Here is a 13,342-nt window from a genome sequence, read left to right as displayed (position 1 = left end):
AGTCATCACATTGGGGGCGCTTCATTTCTAACGTTAGGAGATCCTGGCAGGAAATCTATAGCCAGGATCAGAGGCGGGGGTTGGGGATCATCGGCACCGAGTGGCTCAGGGCAAAGGTGGCAGTTATCGAAGTTCGAGTCCTATTCCTAGAAGCCTCGGGCGTCCTGCCACCTGCCTGGAGTCGGCCCGCTTCCCGGGCGTCTCCTCCGCTGAGTTTCCTCCTCATAGGCTCGTCCCTGGGAGCGTGGGCGGCCCCTTCCTTGAGCGCTTAAACTCTTACCTCCCACCCCCCTCCTCCACACCAGCCTTTCTTTTCTGCCTCAGTCACTTCCTTCCTCAGCCTCTTCCTCCTCGGTGTGTTGAAGCCGATAACCGGGTCCGGACCGCCGCTGCCCCAGCTTTCCCGAGGAAAAGAGAAAGAGGCGGATAGGTGAGTGGGTCTCTCGGGAAGGTGACAGGCAGGTGTAAAGGACCGACGGAGGTGTCCGGTGGAGGGCAGGCGGACGGGCGATCGGGGGCTGCGGGTGGGGAGATGGGGCCGGGAGGCGCCGAGGCGCGTGGAGATTGCTACTGGAATTGGGCTGAGACCCTGCGCTGGGGGCCAGGTGGGCGCGCCCTCACGCCCCCGCGTCTCCCGCCGACTTCCGCATCGGCTCACGTGACATTGTGCCGGCCCGGGGCGACCGGGAAGCCGGCGGCGTGGCGAAGGTTTCCTCTGCGGTGCGGCTCGGCGGCTTTGCCCTTGCAGTTGGCGCGGGGGCGCGTTTTGCACTGCCCGGCGGGGAAGGGATCGGCGCGAGGGGCGAGGCTTCCCCGGGAGACTGCGGTGGCCCCCGCACCGGGGAGCCTGCGGCGCGGGCGGTGGGGTGCGGCACCCTACGCTCCAGATTGTGGGGGTGGAGGGTGGGGGTGGTGAGAGACTCTAGGGGTTCGGGGAGCCCCGGGATCAGTCCATTTCCGTCTCCCGGTTGGGGTGCTGGCTTTCGCAGCTCGCTGGGGCGCACCGGCCACTGGGGAGCGCGGGCGGGCGGCGCTGGCGCGGGACCCGCGGAGACAAAGGCTTCTGGGACGCGGCCCTTCCATCGGGGGCAGCCCCGGAGCCCGCCATGCGGCCTCGGCGCCCCCAGTCCTGCGCTCCCTAACCCTGCACTGGTGCGGGTGGTGACCATGTGGTGGCCTGCAAGGGGCAGGAGCTTGGGACCCCTTCCGGGCCAGCTCCCAAACTTGGAGCAGGGATGACCAAATATGGAGCGTGTGCGCGCCAGCGGGCAGGCAGGAAGGAACCCAAGTCATCCCTTGACCCACACCAGCTGCTAGTCAGAGACTGCAAGGACAGCTGAGAAACGTGGCCAGCCCCAGGGAGTGGGTGCGGCGCAGGCTGCTGATTCCCAGGCGTCCCCACTCCAGCAGGCTTTATTCCTCGAACGTTTGAAAATCTCCATGTATCGCCTCTAAACTTAAACAAAACGAAACAAAAACTATAAAAAGGCCCTAAAATATATTCTTAAGTGTGTATTGATGGTGGAGCATTTCGGGATATGGCCCAATTCCCTGACATTCCGCTTTCTTTGTGATTCCCACGCACAATGCCTAATTAGATCCTGACACAGATAGAGGACCCTACCAGCATTTGCCACCGCCTTGTCTTGAGCTCCCACTGAAAATCTTTCTTCCCCTTAGACTTGCTCTACGGATGGCCTCTTTCCATTGTTCTTCATCTTGCTGCTTATTCTGGTCCCAGCCTTCTGTATTTTGTACAATGTCATGGGCCTTAAGGATTGTGTAACAACAATGAGTATTGCCCTGCTTTGTCCCCGCTAAATAATAAAATGAATAAATAAATCATGCCAAATTATGTGTGCTAGCAGTAGTTCCTAAGTCTGTTGTTTTCCTACTTGCATGGGTCTGGGCTGGGAGCCTTTCTTGCTTTGTAACTATTCTGCCTTGGTGTGTACTTAGCATGTAATATTCCATACAAACACAACTCACTATTATATTTAGCACACTTTGCATAATGACTGGGAAGAAGATGAGGAAGAGGAAAAGAAAAAAATAGAATGATGTAAAACAGCATTTAATTGTGAATTCTCTGACCCAGTTTCATTATCCGTAAATGGGTGTTTTAAAATATTTTATTTTAAATATTTTATTTATTTATTTGGCAGAGAGGGAGAGCATAAGTGAGGGGAGCAGCAGAGGGAGAGGGAGAAGATGCCAGGGGCTTCATGCCAGGACCCTGGGATCATGACCTGAGCTGAGGGCAGATGCTTAACCCAATGAGGCACCCAGATGACTCCCCCTTTTAAGATTTTTATTTATACATTTGAGAGAGTGCAGGTGGGAGTGGGTGCTGGCGCAGAGGTAGGGGAGCTGAGGGAGAAGCAGACTCCTTGCTGAGCAGGGAGCCCAATGTGGGACTCAATCCCAGGATCTTGGGATCCTGACCCGAGCCAAAGGCAGACGCTTAGCCAACTGAGCCACCCAGTGTCCCCTGTAAAATGTATTTAAATAATGCATACTTTGCAAGGTTTCTTAGGATTAACACAGATAAGGAGTCTTGTGTGTAACTAATTATAAAGATGCTGGTTGCCTTCTTTCTTTAAATTGGATCTGCCTATATCTGCTTAATATTATGCAGGTTTTCACACTACTTAATAGTGGCGTTTCCTCTTTGAGTGTCATTATTAAAGGAGAGCTAGGTCTGAAGTGTGCTGCTGATTTGGGGGAGGCAGTTTTAAAGAGATAAATGTTCAGAGTTGGAGAATAACAGAAAACCTAAGAATTGGAGAGGACCATAATCCCCTTGGACATTTCATTCTCCCTTCCGTTTAGGCTAATTTCCTCACTGACCCTCACAGATCTATACTACTTGCATCAGTGTTGTCAGTAACAGCTACAAACTTTATTCATTCCTAGACAGTTTTGATTGTTAGGAAATTCCTTTCTTATATGGCTCCCAAATCTGTCTATTACATCTATCTATCCTACCTGATATAGCAACATGAAACAATGCTACCACATAAATACATAAAAGAAGCTTTAATTTAAAGAAAATAGTTGCAGGTCCTCTCTAGACTGACTTTATGGCTCAAGATTCCTTAGAGTAGAGGTAACAGAAACTCAATCAAACCAGCACAAGCAAAACCAGAAAAGACTGTTTGGTTCATGCAACCGGAAAGGCCAGGGTCGTATATATAGACACAATCATTGTAACATGGCTGGGCTTTTCTTAGTGTTAACTTCATTCCTGAAAGTCTCTTTTCACATGGTCATAGTTTACATTAGGAACTCTAAACTGACATCTTAGAACCCAATAGGAAAATGTTTTACTGATCTGGCAAAGTCTGAGGGTTGAACCTCGTTGTTTAGGATGGGATCACAGACCTTATGCCCCAAATCAATTATTCTGGCTCTGACCTACTCCTGGAATTTAGGGTGAGGCTCTACTGAAATCCATTGGTTTAGAACAGGAAGGAAAAGACTGGACCCAAACAAAAATTAGACTTCTTGAGCCAGAGTGGGGAATGGAGCTAGGTAAGTAAAAATGTCACCTGTCCATCACACTAACATCTGTAGGGTTTTTTTTCTACTATTATTTTCATGGTTTATCTTTCTGTTGTGCCTTCTGATTATATTTTAACTTTTTAGCATCTCTCAAATTATCTCAAATTGAATATAATGTTATGGATGTAATTTGACCAACACAAAGCTCTCAATATTTGGAAACTAATTTTTGATACTGATTTTTATGTAGATGCATTGACCCAAGATTTTGCATCTTACTGTAATAAAGATTTTTTTTTTTTTTTTTTTTTTTTTTGGTGGAAAAGGTAGTTTCATTAAAGCACGGAAATAGGACCCATAGGCAGAAAGAGCTATTGCCACAATAAACACTTCTTAAATTATAATATTTGCACAAATAACATAGCAGATAGTAAGGGTGCTTTCAATTAGGAACTGATGGAAAACCTGGGGTACCGGTCAGTATCACATAAACTTGGATTTCATTCTTCTTTTTCAAGGTTACTGGGAATTAGTTACAATCTGTCTGGATACAATTGTTTCTTCCAAATCATCACTCGAAAGTAAACAATTCATACAACCTCACTTTTTTAGTCCCTTATTTGTTTGGGAAACAGACCCGAATTGACGCATATTCTTCTGTCAGTCGCTCATACTTTGACTCTCCTGTTCCATTTTCCCTGAGTTACTGCCTTTATAAGGAAACTCTCTACCGCCTTTACTTCTTTGACCCTGCGTGGCTGGCATTCTCTCCTCCACATCCACCTGCTCTTTCCCTATTTCTTGCTCCCCCTTCCTTTCTGTAGGTGTTTGCCCCTTTACCTCCCTTTTCTGTCTCTGAACACTCTTGCTCCAAATCAGCAACTTTGTGGTGACAGTTTCCACAGACAGAGTTTCATCCCCCTCCATGCTCTTGTCCTTTCAGCTTGAAACCAGTATTTTTTTTTAAAGATTTTATTTATTTATTTGACAGACAGAGATCACAAGTAGTCAGAGAGGCAGGCAGAGGCAGGGTGGGGTGGGGTGGGGGGAGAGAAGCAGGCTCCCCACTGAGCAGAAAGCAGGATGTGGGGCTTGATCCCAGGACTCTGGGATCATGATCTGAGCCAAGGCAGAGGCTTTAATCCACTGAGACACCCAGGTGTCCCTGAAACCAGTATTTATTGAGCTTGTGCTCTTGGTGCCAGATGTCACCCAGCAGTAAACATTATAGTCAGATTCCTGCGTCGAAGGTCTTTACCATCTCATGGTGAAAGCCGAGAAACTGATAGTTCCAGCCAAGTGCAATGGAGAGAGTGCACAGTGGTATGGGGGAGGGCTCCTCCCCCAGGGTTTCAGGGCAGGCTTCCTGGAGGAAGTCGCATCTAAGTTGGAACTGGATGTGTGGGAGTTAGCTGCAAGAAAGAGGAATAGCACTAACCTGGGTCAAAAACTCAGGATGTGTGAAGGTTGGAGGTGGGAGAGCCCGGGGTGTTTGAGGAACAAAAAGAAAGTCCATGGAGCTGCAGCTCTGAGCTCAAGGGAGTAGAGTGGAGGAGGCTACGACAGTGTGCGGAACCCAGGCTGGAGAGGACCTAGAGAACCAAGGGAGGTCTCATAGCTCCTGTTAGTCCTGGACTCCTTCCCATTGGAGATGACTGGTCCTTACCCCTAGCTCTCTCCACTGCAGTCAGGCTGTACTGGGCACTGCCCAGGGAAGGATGCCTTGCCCTGTGTGTGACCCATGGGCATCATGGTGCTAACCTGACAGAATTCAGGTTGCCCTGTATTGGTCTTCTTTCCCCACCAGACCGCAGGCTCTGGGAAGGTTGGAAGTGTGTTCCTTTCTCTTGGTACTCCAGCTTCTAGCTAGTTGCCTCAGGTGTGCTGTGATTTTTCTCCCTTGCTTTTGTGCTTTTGCATGCACTCTTCCCCGCTCATAGAGCACTCTTTGCCAACTCTACCTGTCCACTTGTCTCCAACTGTCTACTTGTCCACTTGACCTCTACAAAATCTTCAGTGGCTTCCTCCTTTATGCTCCCATAACGCCCTGGATCCACCACTCAGAGGATGCTGTCACACTGCCATTATTCATTTATTCATTCTAGGTCTTTCTCTGCTTCTGGACAGTGAGTTTTGGGTGCAGAGCAGAGCATCCTGAGGATGGGCTCAGAGGTTAGTAGTGGGTGCTGCCTTCTCCTCAGTATCCTGTGTAGAATAAGAGTAGGGTCAGCACAAAGGGGCAATTATAAAGACAGAATTGGAAATGGAGGTGTTCTGGTGTCCTATACATCACACAAGTATTTTTAGGAAGAGGGATGTGGTAAATTAACAATGACAAATGCAACATGGTGGGGGGGTACGTGGGTGGCTCAATTGGTTAAGTGGCTGCCTTTGGCTCAGGTCATGATTTCAGGGTCCTGGGATCGAGCCCTGTGTCAGGCTCCCTGCTCAGTGGGGAGCCTGCTTCTCCCTCTCCCTCTGCCTCTCTCCCTGTTTGTTCTCTCTCACTCTGTGTCTCTGTCAAATAAATAAATAAAATCTTAAGAAAAAGAAAAAAGAAAGAAAGAAATGGCCCTTGAATTTAGCAAGATGTGCTTAATGGGATATAGAAATGGTAATAATATAGCATTTTTTTCTCCCTTAGGCCGCAATGAATGTGGATCACGAAATTAATCTCTTAGTGGAGGAAATTCATCGTCTGGGTTCAAAAAGTAAGTATTCTAACACAGCCACGGTATTCTGAGTTTATCTCAGAGCAGGTAGGAACAAATTTTTTGGTAGAAGCCTATGAAGGGGTCACCCAGGACCTCATGACATAGTTACCACAGCTCTGCCCTCAGCTGGGGAGTGATTTCTGGAGACAAAGCCTTTGGGGTATTGTGATTCTGATGCAAGGAATGGTTGAGATATTCCATCAACCCTTGAATGGAAAGAAAATTGCTATGCTTCTTTAGTCTGGCTGCATTGAAATCTGGCGATTGAATTGTGTTCAAATTTTTTTTTTTTAAAGATTTTATTTATTTATTTGACAGACACAGATCACAAGTAGGCAGAGAGGCAGACAGAGAGAGAGGAAGGGAAGCAGACTCCCCGCTGAGCAGAGAGCCCGATGTGGGGCTCGATCCCAGGACCCTGAGATCATGACCTGAGCTAAAGGCAGAGGCTTAACCCACTGAGCCACCCAGGCACCCCTCGTGTTCAAATTTTTATGTCACACTATTAAAATTTATTTTTTTTGCTCTATCTCTTTTTATTTCCTATTTTTTTTTAGATTATTTGTTTCTTTATTTGGAAGAGAGATGGAGAAAAAAGCACAAGTAGACAGAATGGCAGGCAAAGGGAAAGGAAGAAGCAGGCTCTCTGCTGTGCAGGGAGCCCAACATAGGGCTTGATCCCAGGACTTTGGAATCATGACCTGCACCAAAGGCAAATGTTTATTTTCTGCTTTATCTTGCCACTGTCTTACAAACTTCCAAATTACTAGGGACTCAGATACAGATTATACTAAATTGTCTTTATTTTCTCCAAATTCTTGAGTTTTGTATAACCAGATATTTATGTACATGTAACTAAAAGAACCCTTTACATAGTTTTTTTTTTAAGATTTTTTTTTAAGACTTTATTTGTTTATTTGACACAGAGAGAGAGAGAGAGCCAGAGAGCGTGCACAAATAGGCAGAGCAGCAGGCAGAGCAGCAGGCAGAGGAAGAGGGAGAAGCAGGCTCTCCACTCAATTCCAGGACCCTGGGATCATGACCTGAGCTAAAGGCAGGGGCTCAACTGACTGAGCCACCCAGGTGTCTCTGATTTATTTTAGAGAGAGGGGAGAGAGAGAGCTTATAAGCTGGGGGCAGGGCAGAAGAAGAAGAAGAGGGAGAAAATCTCAAGCCAACTTCCCACTGAGCACAGAGCTGGATTCAGACTTGACCCATGACCCTGAGATCATGACCTACAACAAAATCACAAGTCAGACACTCAACTGAGAGGCACACAGTAAGAACTTGTATGGCCGAAGTCAAGAAGTATATTGCCTGTGTTCTCCTCTAGGATTTTGATGGTTTCCTGTCTCATATTTAGGTCTTTCATCCATTTTGAATTTATTTTAGGCATGTTGTAAGAATCTGGTCCAGTTTCATTCTACATTTGTTTTTTTAATCAGCTTTGTCTTCAGCAACATAGAAGCAGCTACCTTGAAATTAGTGCCATGTGAAATTGGCACTAAGTTGTAATTAAAGTAACTTTTATGTTTGTAGTTTTAGGTATTTGTGCATATCAGATAAGATATACTGGAGTGAAGGAAAATTCTGAAAATTGTAAGAGCAATAGACATATTCAGCAACAACTAAGATAATGGAACTCAAAGTTTTAAAATTACATCATATAAAAAATTAAATAAAATTATATCATTTTAAGTGAAAAACAGCTTTAAAAAGTACCTTGTTAGAGTTGTTTTTTCATTATAGCTTGTGAATTTTCTCACTTTTAACTCAGTCTGCTTTTGAATCACAAATCACTTGAAAGAAGACCAACTTGGAAAATTCCATTAAACAATTCATATCAAATGTCCTCTGTACTAATTCTCCATTGTTGTTGCAAATCTTTTTTTTTTTCTTTTTCTTTTCTTTTTTTTTTTTTTTTTAAGATTTTATGTATTTGAAAGAGAGAGAGAGAGAGAGAGAGAAAGAGGGAGAGCACGAGCACAGCAGGGAGAGGTAGAGAGATAGGGAGAGGGAGAGGGAGAAGCAGACTCCCCACTGAGCAGAGAGCCTGATGCAGGACTCGATCCCTAGACCCTGGGATCATGACCTGAGCCAGAGGCAGACACCCTACTGACAGGGCCACCCAAGTGCCCTGTGAAACTTATTTTCAATAGTGAAAGAAACCCGTGTTCCTCATTTCTACTTTTCCAGCTTTCCACCTCTGTGAGGTCATGTTGCTCTTAGGAGTAGTACTAGTGTTTAGATTATTAAAGATATTATGGATATATTTTTGAGTGATTTGTAGGATTTTCTTCTCTCCTCGATCTGTCTCCATGTTAGCCAAGAGTTTATTGGTCAGCTTCAATTGCATTTAAAATTCTGACCTTTACCCTAGAATAGTTATTATTCTAGTAGGGCAGGCTGAACCTGCATTTAAAATTAGCAGCCTTACAAACTAGAAGACTACACGGTAATTATCACATTTCTGTAAGGATGAAATGTTTTGAACTTTGCAGCTTCCCTAAGCCTCCCTTATTTACCTGTTCCTGGAAATGAATGACTTCTTGAGCTGGAAAGCATCTATGGAGATAAGTTATCTCTGAACAGGTTATGGTTAATTATGTAAGTTGTGTCTAGGATAATTTTGACTAAATTAGCATTTAGGAGAATCATTTTTAGACTAATCTAAATATAATGTATCAGGTGAAGCTGGAAATGGACAAATTTAGTTTTATCTATTTCTTTTTCTTTTTCTCTAGATTTTTACTTTAATTCTAGTTAGTTAACCTATTTATCTATTTCTTTTAAAATGAAATTGTTTAAAGTCTTTCATTTTTCATCCAGTGGAAAAAAGTTAAGTGGATAAAGATTATTTGGAGATTTAAATTCTTTCATTGAACAAATATTTCTTGAGTGCTGTCTTTGTGCTCAAGTGCTGGCCATGTGAAAATAAACAAAATTCCATCTCAGCCCCTGTGGGCCTCTCTAGGTAGCGGGAAGACAGACAAATGAGCTGGAAGCACGTATGGGGAACTGGTTAGGAGCATGGGCTCTGGAGTCAGATTCTCTGGGAATGAATCCCAGCTCCCCTACCACTTACCGTGTGACCTTGGGCACATCAGTAACCATTTTTATGCCTTGTTTTCCTTATTTGGCTAATAATATTCTAGTTCAATGATTCAAAGACACTTTTTACCCCAAACTTTAACATCTCTAAAATAAGAATGCATCTTATAATCCATGTTGTGCTGTAATTAAATTGGCAGTTTAAGTGGAACATGAAATAATGGTGCTTCTTGCAATGAATTTCCTTGCCTTCCATGAAATAAGGAGTAAGGGAGTTTTAATTACTATAAAATGCATTGACTCGTTCTAGGAGCAGAGTAAGGACTCAATTCATATCAATACATATTAGCTCTTATTACTATAATTGCTGGTGAGTGCTTTGATATATGCTTAGTCGTATAAGAAGTTACTGACATGACTGAGGGAATCACAGAGTACCCCTCAGAAGAAGTGACATTTGAGCCCATTCTTGATGAAAAAGACCTAGCTGGAGAAAGGGCTCTGGGATGCTGGGCAGAGGGCTCCACATGGGCAAAACTGCCAGGGCAGGATATATCATGTCACCTTGGGTACTAGCAAGTCATTGATTTTTGACTGGATCAAGAGGTGCATAGAGCGATATGGCAGGAGACCAGGCAAGAAAGAGTGCAAGGGTCAAGGATGAAGGGTCTTATCTGGAACGCCAAAGGCGTTTGAAGGTGGTAGGGAGCCCCTGAAAGATTAGAGTAGGAGAGTATCCATCAGGGGTACCTGGCTGGCTTAGTGTGTGGAGCATGTTACTCTTGATCTGAGGGTTTTGAGTTCAAGCTCCACCGTGGGGGTAGAGTCTATTAAAAAAAAAAAAAAATGAGCATCAAACAGATTTGCATCTTAAAGGTTTCTTTCACAGATTGTATTCTGCACCAATATGGAGGATGTATTGGGGACAAAAATGCAGAAAGGGAGGCTGGAGAGGAAGTCTTGCAGTTATCTGCATGAGAATCAATTCTGGCCTGAACCAAGAAATTAATCGTCCATGGAGAAGAGGCTAGAGCAACAGAAGATACAAAGGAAGTGGAATCACTTATGAGATTGAGGAGTGAGTGGGCAGAGCTCCCAAGATTACATCCAGGTTTCTGCCTTTTCTGCCTTTAAAAAATGTAACCTGGGGGTGTCTGGGTGGCTCAGTCTCTTGAGCATCCAGCTCTTGGTTTCCGCTCAGGTCATGATCTCATGGCTCGTGGGATCAAGCCCCATTTCTGCCTCTGTACTCAGCAGGGAATCTGCTTGAAGATTCTTTCCCTAGGTGCCCCCCCCCAACTCTCTCTCTCAAATTAAAATAAATCTTTTTTTAAAAATGAAAAGCTCCATGTTTCACTCCCCTTCAAAGACAGCACCGGTGCTGCCTCCTTCAGGAAGTCTTCCCTTCCCGTTCTAGCCCAGAGTCCTCCTGCCCTTCTCCAAACTGCAGGATGTCCTATGTTGGCTACTTACTGGACACCCAGTCACATACTCCTTTGTCCTGTTTCTTTACTTATTATGTGTGTATTTCTTATTTCCCCGTGGGAACTGAAGCCATTTCTTTGAAAGCTAGAAAGTGATTCTCTACTTCCTCTACTTGCCTCCAGTGCCCAGCATAGTCGGAGCACACTAAGTCTCAGGTTAGAAGTTCTAGCAGGGGATCATGGGAACTCAAGAAGCCCTGGCCAAGGAACAGTCCCACTCACTGGATGGCCATGTCCTTGGGAGCGGGCACAGCTATTGGAGGGGAGAATGTGGAGCGGTGCTGAAGGAAGGGAGTCAGAAGGTTAGCCAGGTAGATCAAGGGAATCAACCAACAACAGGGAGGTGTTTCATAGTATTCTTATCTACAGGTTTCCAGTTGATGGATTTTTAATCAAAGATTCACCTTTCATTTATTTCATTTTTTTAAAAAAAGACTTTTTTTTTAGAGCTGTTTCAGAATACAATAAGATTGAGAGGAAAGTACAGAGATTTCCTGTATTCCTGCTATTTCCACACATGCATAGCCTCCCCCATTATCAACACCCCCCAGCAGAATTCCACATTGGTTATAATTGATCATCTACATGTATATATCATCAACTACAGTTCATAGTTTATGGTTCACTCTTAATGTTGTATGTTCTATGGGTTTAGATCAATGTTTAATGACATGTGTCCATCATTATAGTATACCGAGTATACTCACTGATCTAAAAATCCTCTGTGCTCTGCCTGTTCATCTCTCTCCTGCCCCAACCCCTGAAATCTGCTGATCTTTTTATTTAGTTTTGTCTTTTTTCATAGTTTTGCTTTTCCCAGAATGTCCTATAGTTGGAATCATACAGCATATAACCTTTTCAGATTGCCTTCTTTCTATTAGTAGTACATATTTAAGGTTCCACCATATCTTTTCATGGCTTGATGGTTCATTTCTTTTTAGGGTTTACCTTAATTTTTAACATCTATATTAAAAACTGGTCTCCAAACTGGATAATCTAGAGATCTGGTAAATACAGATATCTTCATTTTTAAGATCACCAGTCCTACCCTGGGGCTCTGAGTGTGTTTAGAATACACTTAGAGAAATGCTGCTCCTGACCCAAACTTTCTCTCTCTTTTTTTTAATTGATTCAGCAACACCACAATTAAACATGTAGGGGCACCTGGATGGCTCAGTCAGTTAAGTGTCTGACTCTTGGTTTCAGCTCAGGTCATAATCTCAGGGTCCTGGGATCAAGCCGCACTTCTTTGGCCTCTGCTCTCAGTGGGGAGCCTGCTGAAGGGGTCTCTGTCTCCCTCTCCCCTAACTCATGCGCTCGCATGCGCATAGCACATGGACACACACACTCTTTCACTCCAATAAATAAGTAAATCTTTTTTTTTTTTTTTTTAAATCAAAATGTAAACAGAGGGAAATTGGTCCACAGTAGTAACACTGTAACACATTCACTTTTTGTAAGTCAGTTTTGGTTCTTCTAGTCTTTGTCCAGATGATCCTAAGGCTAGGAGGTGTGCAAATACGTTGTATTTATTTCTTCACTTTTGCATCTGGCAAGAGATGGCATTGAATTTATGAGTGTGAACTGTAAAATTGTCATCTTGGTTTACACATAGTTAGATGTTTTTTGATTAAGTAAATCAGCCATATATGGGGTAAGACTTTGCATTGGCTAACATTGTATTTGCTCAAATTAGATGCTGATGGGAAGTTAAGTGTGAAATTTGGGGTCCTCTTCCGAGACGACAAATGTGCCAACCTCTTTGAAGCACTGGTGGGAACTCTCAAAGCTGCAAAACGAAGAAAGATTGTTACGTACCCAGGAGAGCTACTTTTGCAAGGTGTTCATGATGATGTAGACATTATATTGCTACAGGATTAATGTGGTTTTGCATATCTTTGCTTATTGTTATTTTTTGTTTCCAGTAAACTGGAAAATTAAGTGAAAGGACAAACATGAGCATACTTAATGTATTTTTATAGGACTTTGTAAACAAAAGGAGACTCTTATTTTAAAGGTCTGTCCTTTTTTATACCTTGAAAGAAAATTTATGCATTACACTGTAAAATAAACAAAACCCATTATTTTTTCTCAGGAATCTGATTGGAAAAATGTTGGCATTGAGGCTTTTTTGGTGGGGGTACAAGGGTGTTTCATAAATCCTTCTTAGACAATTTCTACAGACATTTGACATTCCATAAAAGCAAGAGGCAAAACTGAAGACCAGCTCTCACAAGGAATATTGTAATGTTTATGTAATAAAAATATGTAACTATGTTAAAACTGTCTGATTGCCTTATTTGGTCACTTAAGATTTATGAGCCTCTTAGAAGTTTTTGTGTTGAGTTTAGATAACTGCAATAAAAGTTATCATAATTTGAAGAAAATTTTCCTTAAAACTACAGAATTTTTGAAGTAGGGATATGTTATGATTGGGCCCTGTAACAAATTATTTAGTGTCTGTTATGTGCTTACCACTGAGTTAGGGGACATGCCAAAAGAAAGAAAACCTAAAAATTTCACTCTCTAAGGAGATTAGTTGGGTCCACCTGAAACACTACAGAAATGTCTATAAAAGCCTGTTGAAGC

The 13,342-nt window shown here is 43.5% G+C and overlaps 1 protein-coding gene across 3 annotated transcripts; it reads left to right on the top strand.

The window, feature by feature from the left end:
• The first annotated feature begins 209 nt into the window (after positions 1-209).
• ABRACL (ABRA C-terminal like) lies at positions 210-13,036 on the top strand. Of its 3 annotated transcripts, none has more exons than XM_059177411.1 (3): positions 210-430; positions 6,149-6,215; positions 12,450-13,036. In XM_059177411.1, the coding sequence occupies exons 2-3, from the start codon at positions 6,155-6,157 to the stop codon at positions 12,632-12,634; spliced, it is 246 nt and encodes an 81-aa protein (XP_059033394.1). In that variant the 5' UTR covers positions 210-430; positions 6,149-6,154; the 3' UTR covers positions 12,635-13,036. The 3 variants fall into 3 exon arrangements, with proteins under 3 accessions (XP_059033394.1, XP_059033393.1, XP_059033392.1); XM_059177410.1 differs by lacking the exons at positions 210-430; positions 12,450-13,036 and adding exons at positions 461-748; positions 10,159-10,612; XM_059177409.1 differs by lacking the exon at positions 210-430 and adding an exon at positions 671-748.
• The last annotated feature ends 306 nt before the right edge of the window (positions 13,037-13,342 follow it).

The sequence above is a fragment of the Mustela lutreola genome, chromosome 6 (genome assembly GCF_030435805.1).
Source record: "Mustela lutreola isolate mMusLut2 chromosome 6, mMusLut2.pri, whole genome shotgun sequence".
In the NCBI taxonomy this organism is placed as follows: Eukaryota; Metazoa; Chordata; class Mammalia; order Carnivora; family Mustelidae; genus Mustela; species Mustela lutreola.
This window is presented reverse-complemented; position numbering and strand designations above follow the sequence as displayed.

Coding starts and splice junctions, on each gene's coding strand:
- ABRACL (XM_059177410.1), top strand. CDS start 533: ATGGGGCCGGGAGGCGCCGAGGCGCGTGGAGATTGCTACTGGAATTGG. Junction 749..6,148: donor CGGCGGCTTTGCCCTTGCAG/TTGGCGCGGGGG, acceptor TTTCTCCCTTAG/GCCGCAATGAATGTGGATCA. Junction 6,216..10,158: donor TCATCGTCTGGGTTCAAAAA/GTAAGTATTCTA, acceptor TTTCTTTCACAG/ATTGTATTCTGCACCAATAT.